We start from the raw sequence: 18534 nt of genomic DNA, 5'->3' as shown, positions 1-18534 counted from the left end.
ACCTCTTCCGAATAATAGGGGCGATACTATCTGGGTCAGCAGGTCGAAAGAAGATTCATCAAATACAATCGTTTTTTTATTTCAAGTACAGGAGGACTCATGACACTCCATGGTAGCTAAGATTTAACAGTTCTGCCAACAAAGTGGCCTTATGAATAGAGGTTACAAAAGGAGTGCGTGGACACTGAGGATGACGTGGTGTTTTATACGTTTTTTGCAAAAATGCACATATGTTTATCTTGACAATAAATGAAGACATCGAACTCATCAACCTCAATTTTTCTTATAAGAAATATTGTTTGAACTTTTGGGTGGTATAAAAAATTAAATTAAAAATATGTATGTATTTCAAAATACATAAATTCTTGAATACATATCCCGACAAAAATAAACTTAAACTTTAAGTATTACATTTCTTAAATGATAATTTGACAAATAAATCATAATTTCAAAACAAGGGTCCGTTGTCTGAATAAAATGCACATTTTGATAAAACAATGTTATCACTTTTACGTGTTGTTAAAAGTCAAAAGGCTTTAATAGAGGTTTATTTTCTATTCAATTCTCAATCTGACATCTTTTGACATTTAACAATCTATAAGCTTCGTCATTCCTAACAATTTAATATTTTGGAATTGTAAAAATTCAAAAAATAATTTGAAAATGCTGTAAAAACATGGAGTATAGCTTCAACTATGTGGTACGTAGAGCCATCGTCCTGTTGATACCAAATGTTGACAATATCCTCCTCTTCAATTTTTATGAACAAAAATTCGTTCAACATGGACCGATAACGATCGTCATTAACTTTAACGACGACTCGTTGCTAATTTTTTGAAGAAAAATGGCCCAATTACTCGTTTTGGTTGTATCAGATTTTAAATGTATGCTTGCGGGTTTTCTGTGCCAAGATCAAAATGAGCTTCATCTTAAAAGATGATTTTTTGGCTAAATCGGCATCTTTTCTAAGCGTTGTTCAAGTGTATACAGAACCATATTCATTATTCATTCAACAAAAGGCTAAAACTCATTATCTGTCAAATCAGACATGATATAAGTTATTGTTACCATTCACAAAATAAAAACATAAAAAAACGCTAAATGGCAAACCCACATATAGATTATTGAAATTATGAAAATACATACATGTTATTTTAGCGCAACAGAACAAATTAATGACAGTTGATTTGACAGATACAGCTGCAACAACATGACTGGTATAAATTGTCAGGGGATAGCACCTAAGAATTAAATATCCTTAAAATGGAAGCCACTTCAATAGTTTGAGTACATTTTTAAATAGCTTATAACTGCAGCCAAATTTAAAGAAATCAAAGCAATTGAAAAATATTCTATTTCTCTTTAAAAATATCTTTATTTTAATTCTTACATAAAATATCCTCAAAAAAATTATTCCAAAACCAATTACATAATCGTTAATAAAACACATTCGTTTCGTTCAATCAAAAACAGATCAAGTTGTCAAAACCTTCAAAAGCATTATAACAAACATAGGTAGGGTAAAACATTGTCTAAAAACTGTTAACCTTTTTCCTTAATCTAAATAAATTCTCAATCTGAATAAATTAACCCTCTGTATAACTACAGTTATGGTTGGTTTAGGTATATAAAATAGGTATAGGTACCCCTACCTATCAACAAAAACAACATTTGATATAATTAATTATCCAATTTTATAAATGGAAAAATAAGTGGCTTCTGCATCTGGTGTGTAGACATCAATATTATACAGGGTTAGGTAAATCCTCCGCATTTCATGTTAAAGTAAAGTAAAATAAAATAAAACATATATAATTAACAAAACCCTTCACTTACAGAAAAATAACATTTATCTTTTTGATTACATATATCTATGTACATAAATACAGTTTTCCAATAAATAAGTCGTCGTCGTTTTGATATTGTGTGTAATCCACGTTTGAATAAATACCAAAAAAATACAATAATTCCTAAGGAAAGAAAAAAAGGATTCCTACCCTAAAAACAATGTTTAAAGCAAATATTTTAGGGAGCATGCTGCTACTGCTACCCCTCAATATATACCTAAATAAGTACAAAAACAAACAAAAACAACACAGACAATAATTATCCCACAATATTGACCCCGCCAAATGTAAGCCTTACGGCAGTCCACAAAACCCGTAATCCACCATTAATCCTTCTCTTCCCAATCTATACCTTTACATATGTACATATATACCTATTAAACAGGGACCAACAAAAGGGAATATAAGAAAATATTTATTTTAGCCCGACTTGCTATACCTACTTTTGTAGGTATATAGCTGATAAACAACTTATGTTGGTATATCTGTATAAACATTATATGCCGCCTGGATAGAAATCCTTATTCTGCCATAATCGTTGTACCGATTTGATATGGCCTTTCTGTTTGTAATCCTTTTTATGTTGTATACCGACTTCCTTTGTCCCTCGTTAAATTACTCCTACGACTGACGACGACCAGGACCAAGACCACGCCGCCGCCGGCCGTCGAGGACGACCTATACGGTTTTGTGTATAAAACATTTTCTTTATTACTTCTAGTCTCATTTTCCGACATCACACAATCTGAAAACTCCCACTTAGCCTGCCCCCACTGTTGACGCATAATAAAAACAAAAGAGCAACATGGTGACGTGTAAATATACCAAAAGGCCAATAAATAATAATCACCCTATCAAATCGATCCGTTCAATAGCCTCAAACGGTCTACGACAACAGCAACGACCGACAACGATGAGACTACGATGATTATGACGATGCCGACGCACGGTGATGCCGGCAACGACGACGACGAGACAAACATATTTTTGTTATTAACATCAAGCTTTCGACCCTCCTCTTAAACAGAAACTCTACAAAGTCCACCCCATGGACCAACCCTTAATCCAAATCTGCTGTACCTATTATACCTACGTAACGTAAAAAGGAACAACTTACCATCAATATCTGTGGCCTCACAACGCCATACCTGCCCGAAGGCTCCCTCGCCCAATATATTGAAGAACTTCAATCGATGCCTTGGGAATTCCCATCGATCGCCTGCAGAGCCATCCTTTCCGGTTACTCCAGCACCAGCAACTCCACCAACATTGCCAGGACCTCCAGATCCAGTTCCAATGTCGTTGGGCGAACAACCACCAGCACCACCAGCGACACCTCCTGTTGCACTTGTTGATAGCTGCGATGTTGCCTGTTGGGAATAAAAATACAAAGCAAACATAAAAATAAATATATGTATAGAAAAATACCAGAATACAATTTTATATGTATTTGTGTACATCAAAATAACAACAAACTAAATATATAAAAAGGACGAATATGTCGTCCTTGTCGCAGTACCCATAGTATAGTGCCAGTATATAGTCCATTGTGTGCAATAGAAATGAATACGAAATATTTGGCTAATGGCAAAGACATTGGAATGAAGTTGGTATAAGGATGAGGAGCAATAGCAGTATAGGGTATCTACGGTAGTTCCTTGTTTTTTTATGTCGGTATATCCGTTTTGGTGTGCAACTTGGGAAAAATTCACAAACGAAGGACTTCTTCTTTTTCTGATGTCACCCCCCATTGGATGGTTTCAGTGTAACTGGTGACAGGAGAATAATAAAAGCGATGAGTTGCATAGGGACGAAAGATAAACAGCAACAGTAACTGTATACCATCAGCTTCACTCCTGTTACTTCTACTACTACTACAGATCTACAGTTATTTACAGTTGAAAAAATGAAAAAAGGACATTCTACAAAGTAAATGAAATCCATATTTTGTTTTTGTATTTTTCTTTTATACTTTAAATATATTTTTACAACATGTTGCAGTGTAGAAAGTTCATAGTATATTGAGGGAAATATCTCAGGGAGCACCTTTGTATATGTTCGTAGGTATGTAGTGAAAAAAAAGGATAACTGTCAAACATTTGGATAAGTGTCAGATCTTTGGTATTCTTGGATACAAAATTCAAATGTTTTCGTTTCTTTTGGTATTCTTATTTTTGTTCTCAATTGGAATTTCTTTTATAGGAAAATTAATAGAACACCTAACTTGGTCGTATTCATTTACTCATACGAATTTTTCAAAGGTTCAATAGATGTAGCAGCTGTCAACTCAGAAGGTTTTAAAATATTGCACAAATTTCGTTAACAAGGAAGTTAATGGAAAAAATGGAAAAATTAAGAAGAACTTTTTTGATAACTAAGGTTTGAATGATTTAATCTTGGTATTTAGAATTTTGGTTAAAACAAATTTCAAAAAAAATATGAGCTTAAGATTAATTTCCATACCTCAAGGAACTTTAGACTCATATCATTGAAATAAAATGACGTCAAATTTCCTATCGAACTAAAAGCTCCTTATATATTTTCCCAAGAAATGGTGAATCACCGGAAAACCTAAAGTGTGTTTTTTCAGAGCCTGGCACCATCAGTGTCAAGTATCTCAAACCAATAATTAGAAGAGATCCAACTCTGATGTAACCACGTGCTTACGGCAGAGACATGTCCCGAGAAATATAACCAAACCTTATATAATCTTTGAAGAAAATACTCCTCGCAATCATGGAACTCCCGCAAATCACTCCTAAAGTCTTTCCCACTGAAAAATCATGTCAAACAAATTTTAAGAAGGATCGAGCTTTAATGAAAACTATAACCAATCGTCCGTAAAAACCCCAAGCGAATCCCTCGAACCGCTTGGAAAGCTTTGCCGAGCAATCGAACTTCGAATAACAAATTAGTGCCAGACATAGCATCTGAGTCGACTCAAGATAAAAAACCGTAATCTAGGACAAGCCACCCAAAACGAAGTCGGCTTATGCATCAAACTCTTCTGTTCGCTCATAGTTTTCAAAAACATCACTGAAAGTCAAAAAACCGCAAAACAAAAAAAATAAATTGAAATCCAAGTTAAATCTGGAAGCACGAAAATTATCATCGAACAAACGATAAAGAAAACTCAGACCAAAGAGGTGTAGCTGAAAGGCGATGAGAATCGCCCACAGTCTTTGCCATCCCTAAAAGAAATATCAGTCACTATGAGGGAATGGCAGCTCCAAAAAGGACTATGAAAAGAGGTTAATAAATGCAAAGGGTCTCCTCGGCAGACACGGTATTGAGCTTACAAAGCAACTGACTTGGATTAAAATTTAAATTAATTGCTTGGAAGGCGTGAAGAACCTCATACTAGAAAACTGTTAATCTAAAAGTCGATCGCGTTCCAAATTTTCATCTATGAAGTCTCCAAAAGGGAAATCAGAGAAAATCTATTAGGAAACGGTGCTACCTATGACAAACCCACAGCGAAAAGGCGACAAAAATGTTAAGAAAAATATTGTTGGAATAGTAATTATAATCTGATAGGTAAGACGATAAGACCACGGCCATTTGCATTATCCATTCTATAAGTCTCATTTTTGCTTCCAAATTTTTTCATAAATTGGCCACTTGGAGTTAATGACGGATAGAATATTGGCGACATTGCATGCATGATGTGGCAGCTCCATTGCTGGAACAAATTTTGAAAGGATGCCTCCTTCTCAAACATGTGCCCATGTCGTGGAGACAGGTCAAAGTAGTTTTTATTCCGAAAATGGGTAGGCGAGGTCACGAATCCGCGAAGGATTTCAGACCAAAAAGCTTAACATCTTTTGTGCTTAAAACCTTGGAGCGCATTCTTGATTACCATATTAGAGAAATAATAGATGGACGACCTCTCGAAAGCTCTCAGCATGCTTAATCTAAGGGCAAATCTACGGAGACTGCACTCCATGAGGTAGAGCGTACTGTAGAACAAACAATCCATTATAAAGAATTTACTCTTGCCACCTTCCTAGACATAGAAGGTGCTTTTAACAACGTTCTTACCGAATCCATAGAAGAATCGATCGTTAAGTTCGGTGAAGAAGACTTCATTCGATAATGGTTTATTTCCATACTCAGTAGTAAGAAGATTCGAGCCACTCTAGGCAATACAATCGCAACAAAACACGTGAGTAGAGGAACACCCCAGGGTGGTGTCCTTTCGCCTCTTCTATGGCTTCTAGTCATGGATACAATTCTCGTTAAATTAGAGAGATGTGGAGCGAAGTCAGTAACCTATGCGGATGATTTGGTGCTATTGGTGTCAGGAAAGTACACCTCTGTGATTAGTGAAATCACGGAGTCAGCTTTGAAGAAAGTTAGCAACTGGGCCACGAGTTGTGGACTAGGAGTTAACCAAAGTAAAACTGAACTGTTGCTCTTTACCACCAAAACTAAAGTATCGCCCTTCACGCTACCTCGACTCAACGGTCGAATCCTATCATTGTCTTCCAAAAATATTTGGGAGTTATACTCGACCCTAAACTAAACTGGAAACTAAATATTGAAGTACGGGTTAAGAAGGCCTGTGTTGCCTTCTACGCCTGCATCAAAACTTTCGGCAAAAAGTGGGGACTTCAGTCAATTTTATGGACGTACACAGCCGTAGTACGTCCAATCTTAACATATGGGTCGATTGTGTGGTGGCCTGCTCTTAGCAAAGCCTATAATATTGATAAGCTAAAGAAGGTTCGGAGAACAGCTTGCGTGGGCACCATAGGAGCCATGCGTACTTGCCCAACGGACGCCTTAAACGTTATTTTGGATCTTCTACCAATCGACCTTTCTATTAAATACATAGTTTCCTGCAGCGCTATAAGGCTGCAGGAATCAAACAGCTGGTTATCAAAACCTTATGGTCACAGCAACCCAATGAAATTGATACCCTCAGATATTATCTCGGTAGACACTGACTACTGCACTCCTACTTTGAGCCTTAATAAGGGTTTTTTAGGTTATTTCCCATCCAGCGAAGATTGGGAGGATGACATCGTGTCGGTAGGTTTCGACACAACCATCTTTACTGACGGCTCAAAGATGGAGTGCGGAATTTTCTGAATCCCTTAATGTAGGTAAATCCTTTAGGCTTCCTGATTTTGCTAGCGTTTTTCTGGCTGAATTACTCGCAATATAGGAGGCATGTAAGATACTTAAACAAAGCCCAACCCAAAACCGAAATGCGGCTATCTTTACAGACAGTCAGGCAGCTGTCAAAGCCATTAGCTCGGCCACATCCTCATCTAAATTGGTCCAGCAATGTCACGATAAGCTTGAGAGTCTATATATTAACCTCGGTGTCGCCCTTCATAGCTCACTTGCGGAAATGGTTAACATTCCTCTTGGTGCTATGAAGGGTAAAATCTTTTCTATCTACCAAACTGAATCAAACCGAAGTTGGGGCAATTTACCCAACTGTATTATATCTAGGAAGATATAGGCCAAGGCAAGACATAGCCAGGATTGTTGCGGCTTGTACCGGACATTGGTCTATAGGAGTTCATGCAGAGAAGTTGGGTATCTCCTACAACTGTTCAAAGAGAAAGTGAAACGATAATCCATTTCCTCTGCAAGTGTCCTGCTTTGGCAAACACTAGAATGAAATACTTTGGAAAGCATTCTTTTACGAACTTGTTGAGTTATCTGAGACAAAGATTAAAAACCTAATTTTTTTTACTCAATGCGACAAAATGGCTCAAAAATAATCGCAATGAAGCTTCTCTATAAATCTGTCCCTTTCAATCACAGGTCAAACGAGTTTTTGGTATCAAAACGCCGCACTACAGCGCTAATTGGATCTCAGGATGGGTTGCCTTGAGATCGCCCTTTCTACCTACCTTGAACTCATTCGGCTCAATAGGATCAAGTACAGACTGACAGAAAGGCGGACTCGCCGGATCCACTTGTATGCAAAAAATTAATGTCAAAACGCCCAAAAATTGACATATACTCGGAATATTTTCTTAAAAAGATTTGGAAAGGGCAGATAAAATATTTTATTTTTTGATCCTTATACACTTTGTCAATAAGATCAAAAACAAAGGTTAAAGTTTGTAGAAAGCTACGACACACTTACAAACATACATTAATTTTTTTAAGCATCTTTGTACATTTCCATTTGGGCGTTAAGGTTTATGGTGATAAGATCTTTCAAAAAACACAATAATGGTGGAACAAGTTACCAACTACCCCAGGAGCTGCCAACTTTAAACACACACAAGAAAGGAGAAGTCACGGCGTGCAGAAAATATGGAGGAATCACGTCGTTGAATATTGCTTATAAGATACAAGATAGAATCTAATATCTAATAATCTAATAGCCCCGTATTTAAAAACTATCATTGAAAAATATCAGACCACACATATCAAGAAACGATCAGTTTTACTCTTTGGCAGGCGATGGAAACATTTCTAAAATGAAATATTGCAACTTTCAATCTTAATTACTTACATTAAGGCCACCTACAAAAACAGAACAAAGGTATTAAGGCCACCTAAAATAGCAGAACCAAGGTAGAACTATACACTCTAAGTAAATTGACAGGACTATGTAAGTCGACCATGACTAAAATAAGAAGTCAAGGTAAAATATCCGGTTTGATATCCACACCAATCAACATCTGGAATAGACTACAACAAGTTGATGAATTGGCCTGCTTTCTCTGTAACCTAGGGTTGAAGATAGCAATAGGTGAATTTCGGCACGTTGACAAGATAGACCAACGTCACCAGGTCCCGCCAAATCCTTGCTTACGCATACGACATTGACATCATCGGGGAGACCGAACAGGCTGTACACTATTCCTTTATCTAGATCAAGCCGGCAGCACACCATTATAGTGAAGGATAACCGAAATGCATGGTGGCGTCAACTGCGAGAAGATAGTCAAACAGTCATATTAGCGGAGCATGAATTTGAGTAGTGTAATCCTTTAAATACCTTGGGTCAATAGAAGCAGCCCATAACAACATGTAAGAAGAAATACAGTGTTGGTTGCTCAAAGCCAACAGAGCCTACTACAGTCTTTAAAAACTTTTTCAATAAAGAAACATTACCAAGATTTCTATAAGCTGGTGCTGTGCAGGACGATGGTTCCTCAAGTACTCACTTAGGGATTCGAAACTTGGGTGCTTAGTAAGAGGCAGCTCTTCAACACATTGCAGAGGAATATCTTGAGGAGAATTGTTGACTCCTTGTGGGAATAAGGACAATTTCGTAGACAATCATGATGCAATCTACCTCGAAGCTGATATTCTATCAATAATTTAGTCCTATAGACTCCGGTGCGCTGGACACTCCGTTCGTACAAGTGAAAGGAATTAGCTTGGAAATCTCCTTGCAGCGCATTTTATAGCAGGCGACAGCATGCCAGACCATGCTCGAGCTGGAAAGATGAATCCTTTTTTTCCTTATATCGGTTGTACTGGAGAAATAACATTTTCAATTTTTAAGTTTGTTAGAAGCCATTTAAGATCAGTTAAGTTAGGCTAAATAAAATTTAAGAAGAATGAGTGTTCTTCCTATAAGAAAAGTTTGAACGCAAAGATTTTGTTCCATTTAGTAGGAACGAGTAACATGGTATTCTTGAGTTCACTGACGAAATAAGACGGTTGATTCGTTAAGTAAAAATAGTTTCGCTTAGCAAAAAGTTTGTCTCCAACCAATACAATGAATTAAATTGGTCAGTCTCGTTGGTACCATTTTTTCTAATTGAAAAATTCAAAAATCATTGAAGGCATATAATATAAAAGTTTTTCAATACCATATCAAAAATAAATATATTCCTGAAATCACATTGTTTCGTCCCAAAAAAAGGAAAAACTTTCAATAACTTATTTCGAATTCACGCACAGTACCTTTAACACCATTTGTCCAATCATTGTTGTTTAATTATTCACAGTGTCAAAATCTGAATTGCTTAAAACTCGATAAACTTTCAATAATTAAAATTTAAAATCAAATTTTACTTTCGAAATACAAAAAAAAAAACTGGAAACAAAATCCTCCATCATCGTTCCTTTCAGTTCAGTGATGATGAAGATGATGATGACAGACCAACCCACTCTACCCACTAAAGGTATACGTGGTTCTCTCATCACAAAAAGTGGGAACAGAGAACTTCTATGCTATCCCTCATGCGACCCACTTCACGTAATTTTCAATTTTCCACCATGGTGACTGTTTAATTAGATTTTGTCAATTAATTGATTTTTTCCCTATAGCAAGCTCCAAAATGCAGAAACGAGGTCACGACACTTTTCTGTCACATTCACATCGCACACACCTCTCTCCAAAAAGTAATTAGACGATGAACGAACGTTTAAAATCGCTGCGCTGCCATCACATCAGTCCCGCATAAAGTATCCTTTTTATCCCAAACTTATCTCTTCCCAAAAAAAAATTAAAACAAAAAACTACTGTAACCAAAATGAAAGTCCTTTGATGTACTTCCATAGGAAACGATGAAAGGACTCACATATAAAGTATATTTCTAGTATCTCTATACACTAGCGCCAGCGCCTGTCAAAGTGGATAACATAATACTTTGAAAAACTGGCCAAAAAGGAGAAATAGAACATGGAATAGAACCTCTGCTCCGATGTGATGTTGGAATTCTGAACTGAACCGAGCAACAAAGGCAACAAGAAACCCAAAAATTGTGTGTGATGACATGACATGCATCTGACGGGGGCGACATGCCATGCCATCCCAATAAAGATTGTAATTTGTCAACAAACCAGAAACCAGAGATTCCAGCAAACAAAAGAACACAACCAAAAACTTAAATGGAAAAAAATCCGACATCCAAAGACTTCCCAAATATCAGCATGACACAAATAATCCTAACTCCCTTTATATGTCGTAATACCGCCAGAAAGCTACCCACAACTTGAATATGATCGAGAGAATTGTGTCCTTTTTTATATTTTCTTGTTGTTGCTTCGGGAAAAAAAAAACAAATTCCTTCAGAAAAACCAGGACACTTGAACCATCTGAGTGTCAGTCATTTTGACATTCAGCACACACACACATATGTATATTTTATGATATATGTGAAACAAGGATATAGTGTATCATCGCTCGCAAGAAATCCTGGGAACAGAATAATGGTAATTTTGTCGCCTTGGAAGGATTTTCGTCTTTAGGAAAGGTAAGAAAATAATATGATTAATTATCCGAATAACATATTGTGCTTAAGAAATCGTCTAGAAAAATAAAGGATGTACAAATTCCATAATTCTTCTGTTTAGGTTTTAGGATAAAGCATACACATTTTTTGTTTTGGGTCTGCATTGCTGAAAGTCTTAACGTGCGAGTGTACGTTGATATCAAATCACCATTTTTAGCAACTGGGGCTCATAAAGTTGATTCTGAAAAAAGACTTGATTTGAAATTGAGTATGATTGAACTTCTGGAACTTGCACAATAATATAAATTGAACCGATTCGTAACTTTTATTGCCTAAACAATCCTTATAATTAATCGAGGCAGTTACGAAATGTTGAAAAAGTCTAAGGTGCCAATTGAATTTAAAAAAAAGCTAAGCCATCTGTTCACTGTTCTAATATCAAGAGAAAATGCCAGAAGAAACATAATTGGAATGGAGGAAATGAACTTTACGAATCTAAGGGCCTTAAACTATTTTAAAAATTTTGTAAAATGTAATTAGATCGAAAATATTTAATACAAAAAGGACAGAATAAGTCGAGAGAGAGAGAGTCGAGCTGCCATATCAACAAAACTTCCTGCATAAATAAATTAAATTAGTCCGTTGACTACTAGAGCCTAGTGACTTTCAACCATTCCCGAACGGCCAATTTAAGAAAGCATTTTTCATGACAAGAATAACTCTTGGAGAATTTGTCAATTCCTTGCAAGAGGCAGTACCTGTGAATAAAAACTTTGGTTCGCACCGACAGGTTTTGAACTCAACACCTCTGGCATGACATTCCAACGCACTTACCATCATGCCACGTGTACTACAAAACTTGGAGCATATAAAACTTTAAATAACAATTAAGGCACCAGTTTTAGCTATCATTGGTTTTCATCATTGAAAACAAACATTAGAATTTTCTTGACAGTTTGTTTATAGCTATTGTTAAAAGTTTTTGCCATTGAAAAAAATTTCCTGATTGAAATCCACCAAAAAACTTTTGCTGACAGAAATCTGTCATTGAAATTGTGTGAAATTGGAACACAAATCAGTAGAACGATTCGTTTCACTTTTGAACATAAAAGTATCAGCTGTTTAGAAAAAAGAATTTCCGTCCGGAAAATAGAAAAATACATTTTTAGAGAAAAACAAATGCGCAATTACACTCATTTTTCCTCAAAAAAAAATTCTTTGGGTGATTTCCGATTGATCTGTTCATAATTTTCATTTCTAATAGAGGGGAAACATAGTCAAATATCGATTCAAAATTTTTCCCGCGAAAAAATGCATAGCCATGATAGAACTTGGCATTCCCAATAATTTAAAATGACTATGCAAAGGTTGAGAAAATGACCATATCAATTTAACAAACACAACTAAAATAGTAAAATAGGTGCTCTTTCGTAAGTGTTTTAATAAGTTTTATAATATTAGGTCTATATAATTATTTAAATTAAATGTTTTTTAGAATTTTGGGCCAGAGCAATATCGGCAAGGGATGATCGATATTTGGTGGTGCGAAGCCTTCGAGGTCGTCATTTACAAACGGTTAAGCTGCCTCACAGACTTCGATCCGAAAGAGGGACAGGTGTGAATGCTCAAACGGTGAGGCGGCAATTAGTGGAGAGCGGCCGTGGCCTGGGACCAAGACGACCTTGCTCACGAAATAAGAATCACGAACAATCAAGATTGAACCCAAGCCGACTAGGCTAGAGTTTTCTTGATTGATAAATTAATGTTTTGTCTATACGCTCACTAGATGGACATAGCAGAGTGTAGAGAAGATCAGGTGTGAGATACCTCTTCGGCAAAAGTTTCCAGCTAGGAAATTTTCTGGCAAGGTTTCGTTATGGTGTGGGCAGGCATTTCTATGAACTGTGCATCGTGGAGGGATCTGTGAACTTCAATTATTATATCAGCAACGTTTCATTTGCATCATTTATTAGTGAAGACTTAATGCTGTTTCAAGACAATGCCAGACCTCACGTTCTCAGGGCCTTACGGACTACTTGGAAAAAGTAGAAATCAACTTGATGGCTGATTGACCAACGAATACAATTGGAATCTGCTAGAACAAATGATTAGGAAGCGATTGACCCTTCCGAAGACAATCAATGGTTTGGGATAATTTGCAAGACGCAATCAAAAAGGACCTAATTTAAGGTATTCTGAGGCGAATTGAAGCTTTGAAAGATGTAGTGGGACAAAATCCATACTACTAAGTTGAAAAAAAATCGTTTAAAAAAAATAATATTAAATTGTTAAGTTATGAAGTTGTTGCCAATTTTTGTTAGTTAAGTAAATGTTTGTCAGTTTTTTTGTTTGTCTGTCTTTCACGTTTTAACGGAGTAATATTATGACATGATTTTGTGTGTGGAGGTAGACTGGAAGCTAAACAATGTTTTAAGCTACTTTTTACCGCACTAGTTAATAGAAGCATACCATTAGGTGCTGCATGCCTTAGGACCAATCATGGTTTTCTATCATTAGACGTTTCTTGTAACAACATTAAAAAAATAAACTATGCTGAAACACTATTTAAAATCGGTTAAAACCGATGTCAAGGGCTTTGTGACAGTAATGGACGCTTTTTGTTATTAAGTACAGAGTAATTCTGAACTTATTGAAAGTGTATGCCGTGATTTACAAAATAACATACATCCTGACAAGAAACGCAGTAGTTTTTAAAAAAAGTTCAAACACATTGGATGAGTAGTAGTTATGTAGGTCATGTACTCAGAATATATTACTTTATACGCTTTTTCCTGGAATCCCAATAATTGCTATACAGATATTTTAGCATTTAAATTCTAAAGGCTTCAATTTTCCATTTAAGTAACTTTTTTTGATGAAAATTAATAAGGTGCAAGGCCAAACACCTAAAGTAGCAAGAGTGAACCTAAAAAAACTGGTAACAGCTAGTATAAAACATATAAAGTAGTGGAAAAGCACGTAAAGAACCAAGTGGCTTACAACTCTTTACCATTCCTGTATGTGAGTAATGTCAGGCATCGGAGGAATCCTATAATTTACAAGCAGAATCCAAGCTGCTTATTTCAGAGAGCAGCTTTAATGACAAGAATAACTCTTTGATTTGTCATTTTTTCGCAAGAGTCAGTACCCAAAACTTTAAGGCAGGAATTGTAGGCAAAGACGTCTACTTTAACAGTACAACGCTCTTACTTACACGCCACGGGACTATATAAAAGAACATCAAATCGAAAATGCGTGCTTTTGGTTTTAATGATTTCTACTTTATGCGATTTGAAACTATCTTTCTAACAGTTCAATACAAATTGTATTTGATGGTTTCAAGTCTGAGATTCATAAGATAAATTCTGCTGTTTTCCAGGGCTTCGTTTTGTCTCCAACACCCTTTTATTTATTTATTCAGCTTAATACAAGATATAATCTAACATAACTAAACTTCACACTGACTTAACAGTTTTCAACATTAATCCATGTGGGCCCTAAGGTCCACACAAAAGCTCTTTAGTGCACAAGAACTAACAACAGTGACGAGGAATGCAGACTTAAAATGGGAAAAAAGTAAAGGTATCTTTCAGGTGGGATTTGGAAATATTAAAGCTGAAGACTAGCCTAGCACCGTTGCAGTGACAAAATACTGGACATTGGTTCAAAGTGCCCGTAATTATTGCGGTGATGAGGGATATAAAAAAAAAGAGAATGATCGCAGATTTCGAGGGTTAGTGTTAAGATGAATTTCACTCAGGAATGCCGTTGAAACATTATTGCCCATTAACAGTTGGTGTTCAAATATTATGCCAGCGTTTTTGCGTCCTATATGTATGTAAGGTCTGCAAACCTATCAGTATTAATCAATCAGCATAAGGAGGCAAGTTGAATGTATCATCTCATTAGAGACCACGTAGGGCAAATTGAACGAAACGTCTTTGAACATTTTCAGTTCTAAGTGAATGGTTTTCATAAAAGGGATACCATATTCAAGATGAGCGCGGACTAGCGAAATATAGAGTGCTTTAGTTACATAGGGGTTGGAAAATTCTTTTGACCATCTCTTAATAAAGCCAAGGATCTATTAGCTTTATTAATAACTTGTCCTAAATTAGAATTGAAATTTAAGTGTTTGTCACACAAAACACCAAGATCTCCAATAAAATAGGTTTTGACGGCGTCTTTAAAGAAGTAGTTTACTCTTTCAGTTGGGATTTGTTTGCTCGGAAAGGTAATTTATCTCTATAAAATTATGCATGCACCTAACAAAAAAGATATTAAGATCGTTTTGTAAAAGTAAGGAATCAGATAGAGTTGAGATAACCATAAACATTTTCTTATCATCCGCAAACATTAGGATATTAGAGGTTTTTAATTTAAGACAGACATCATTAAAAATTAAGATGAAGAGTAGGGGGCTAAGGTGACTATCCTGTGGAACTCCAGAAGTGGCATGTAAGGGAATGATGACAGAGTTACGGACGAGGATACTATAATGTCTATTTGCAAGGTAGGAAAGCCTAGTTTAAGATAAACTATCTTATGAGATATTTTATCAAAGGCTTTGCTGTAATCAGTGTATTCAACATCAACTTCATTGCCTTTCTCAAGGGCTGATAAAACTTTGAATACAAATTCAAATAAATAAGTCGTAAAGGATCTTCCTTTAAGAAAGCCATTGTGAGAGGGTGATAATAAGGTCTTGGAATGGAAATAAACGGAATCATAAACTAAGTTTTCAAGAAGTTACGGTAGGCATGAAAGTTTAGCAATAGGTCTATAATTGTTCCAGTTTTATTGCTTTGTTTATGAATGGGAAATATGAATTAATCTTTCCACATAATGAGGAAACACACTTTGGAAAAGAAAGAGTTCAAAGAGTACCGTTAGAGGGGTAAGATGAATTCATGGTTAAATCGCGACAGCAAATTAAAAGGGGGAGTTTCTTACAGTGTAAAATGTATTGCTCCAAAAACTCAAGGCACTAGGGGTGAGTTGCCCTAGTGCCGCTATCTATGAGTGGATTTTGTATCATAAATCATCTCTAACGAAATGATCAAATATTTGACATTGACACAAATGCATCCAGATGCAAAATGATTCTCTGAAGATGAAAGAAATTTTTCATTTTTTTTATCATATTTTCATTTCTTGATAACCCGAATGTAACTCAAATAGGTGGCGAAGTACCTTCAAATCTCTTCGTCAGAATCAAAAAAGAGCTTTGAAATCACCACTTAAAAAACCATGCAGTGTTACATGTAATAAATTAGCGAATCCCGCCCCCTTAAATAGTTCAGCAGTAAGCAGGAATCCCATCAATAGAAATATAAAATTATTTGTGTAACCATACATTAAAAATATGGAATGATTTACCCAACTCTATTTTTTCGTCCCATTTTTGTATTCAAAACTTAAAGACCTCTTTTTAGAAGCAAGTTTCTCTCTTTAGCTCAATTTTTTTGCGTTAGATCTAACTTAAGTTTCCTACTATAAGGGTGTTCACAGTTGTAAAATATTCATTGAATTTTCAAAACATTACCGTCAAACTTTCATAGCTTTTGAAAAATTGTTCAACAACGAAAGAGCGTGAAATCTTTCGAAAAGTTAATTTTACATTTTACTGCACAAATATCAGCGAATTTAATTTTGAAACACTCTTTTGAAACGTCTCTCAAGTTTTCAATTGGTTTGTTTGATCTTATCGTTAATTTTTAAGTCAATAGTAAATTCAATTCAATGATAAAGAAAACAAAGTGCTTCCAAACATAAATAACCCCTTACATCAACTTTAAGTCTTTAAAATGAACCTTAAACTTATTCTTCTGAAAAAATAAAAAAAAGTTATCCCGGAATATATCTCCACCCCTATTTTCCAATCAAATCTTAAATACTTTTGTTTATAATATGAAAATAAATTATAAATAAATTGCAAACACAGTCATAAAACCAATCTGTTACCCCAAAAGTCAATAGGACTTTAAGTATTTCCATTCTTTATGATTTTTCATTCAACACCACAAAACAGCTTTAATGATTCTATAAAACAAAACTTTTGCCCGAAAATCCCCTAATCATGAAACTTTGCAAACTTTTTTTTTATTGCCTATCCTTTCCCTTCAATTTCAACCCTCAATCTCAAACCCCGACGACGCCCGCCACCACCTCTTTTAAACATCTATGCTGTCATAATATCTTTTTAAAAATAAACAAGAAAAAAATTAAATAAAAAAAAGGAAGAAGGATAGGGAAGGATTTTTGTTGTTGTTGTTGAAGAAAAAGAAATCATTTTCAACTTACCATGCCCATTTGTTGTAGCTGCTGCTGATCCCTCTCCCAGGGCACGTATCTATTTCCAAATGCCGTCGGACCATTCCAATGCTGAAGGACCATTGAATTTCGACTGTCATCAGTCAGATTGCTGCTCAAATTACTTTGATTCGACTTTTTGGCCATTTCCGCTTTGCTCTTCTTCTTTAGAGTTTTACTAATGGCGCACAGACGCTTCCGATAGATAAATACGACGATGAGCCCAGCTGCCACAAACATTCCGCAAACTGTGATTACGAGTGGGATTATGGCTTTAATGGCATTCGAGGCGGATGAGGACGTTGACACCAACAACCCATCATAATCGTCGTGCTCTGAGTTTCTGTCATTCTGTCCATTCTTGGGTGCGTCCTTTTTCGATGATGCTGATGGTGACGCAGACGACTGTCCGTCATCAGTACTTCCATGGCTGCTATTCGTCTTTGAATTGCTGCCACTACCAACTGGCGTCAACTTAGTTCGCGTCGTGCTCGAGTCCGTGTGACTTGACGGAGGCGTTGAATCCGGAACAGATTCCGGACCCTCGTCATCAGATTCCTTGCTGACGGTTGTTGTAGGACCTTGTTGATTTCCATGTTGTTGTTGTTGTTGTTGATGATGATGGTTCACATTCGTACCGGGGTATTGGGGACCCGTTTGGTAAATATTATTCCCTCCGAAACCAGGAGGGAGGTTGTTCGAGGGAAACCTTACGCCTGTCTGCTCCCTAAACGATTGCACACCCGGTAGCATGTGAAACGGCGGCAGGAACTGGGATATATTCCGGGCAGCTTGTGAAATTGATGGCGGATGTGAACTGTAGATTTTGTTATCGTTTCGAGCGTAAATATTGACGTAAACTTCGTTCTTAGCCGTTAATTGCCCGTCCGAAACAGTGATGTAGAGGAAGAAGTTTTGGCCACCCTGTTTGGTTGGTTGGTTAAAAAAAAGAACTGTTAGTATGCAAAGTTTCTTATGGCCGAGGTCGAAAAACGACCATCGACAAAAAATAAAATACTTACTCGTCCTGCAAGACTTTCGTTCAGGTAAACAACACCAGTGTGGGGATCGATCCGGAATGGTAATCCATCACTGACAGTTGTTCCGGGCTGGCTTGGATTAGCATAGTTGTCATGGAAATTTGGCTCCAGGTCGAATTGCAGCAAATCATGCTCAGCGTCATCGGCCCGCACCCTCGCTATCACCGAGCC

The 18534-nt window shown here is 36.3% G+C and overlaps 1 protein-coding gene across 1 annotated transcript in view; it reads right to left on the bottom strand.

The window, feature by feature from the left end:
• LOC129940811 (tyrosine kinase receptor Cad96Ca) overlaps positions 1-18534 on the bottom strand; it is a 310897-nt gene that overhangs the window by 113539 nt on the left and 178824 nt on the right. Inside the window, exons 6-8 of the mRNA XM_056049311.1 lie at positions 18346-18533; positions 17315-18247; positions 2965-3217 (exon numbers count right to left, since the gene is read on the bottom strand). Of these exons, the coding sequence (XP_055905286.1) occupies positions 2965-3217; positions 17315-18247; positions 18346-18533 (1374 nt within the window). The remainder of the gene's footprint in view (positions 1-2964; positions 3218-17314; positions 18248-18345; position 18534) is intronic.

Source organism: Eupeodes corollae, chromosome 1 (genome assembly GCF_945859685.1).
Source record: "Eupeodes corollae chromosome 1, idEupCoro1.1, whole genome shotgun sequence".
NCBI lineage: Eukaryota > Metazoa > Arthropoda > Insecta > Diptera > Syrphidae > Eupeodes > Eupeodes corollae.
Note: the sequence above shows the minus strand (reverse complement) of the source record. Positions and strands in the feature narration are given on the sequence as shown.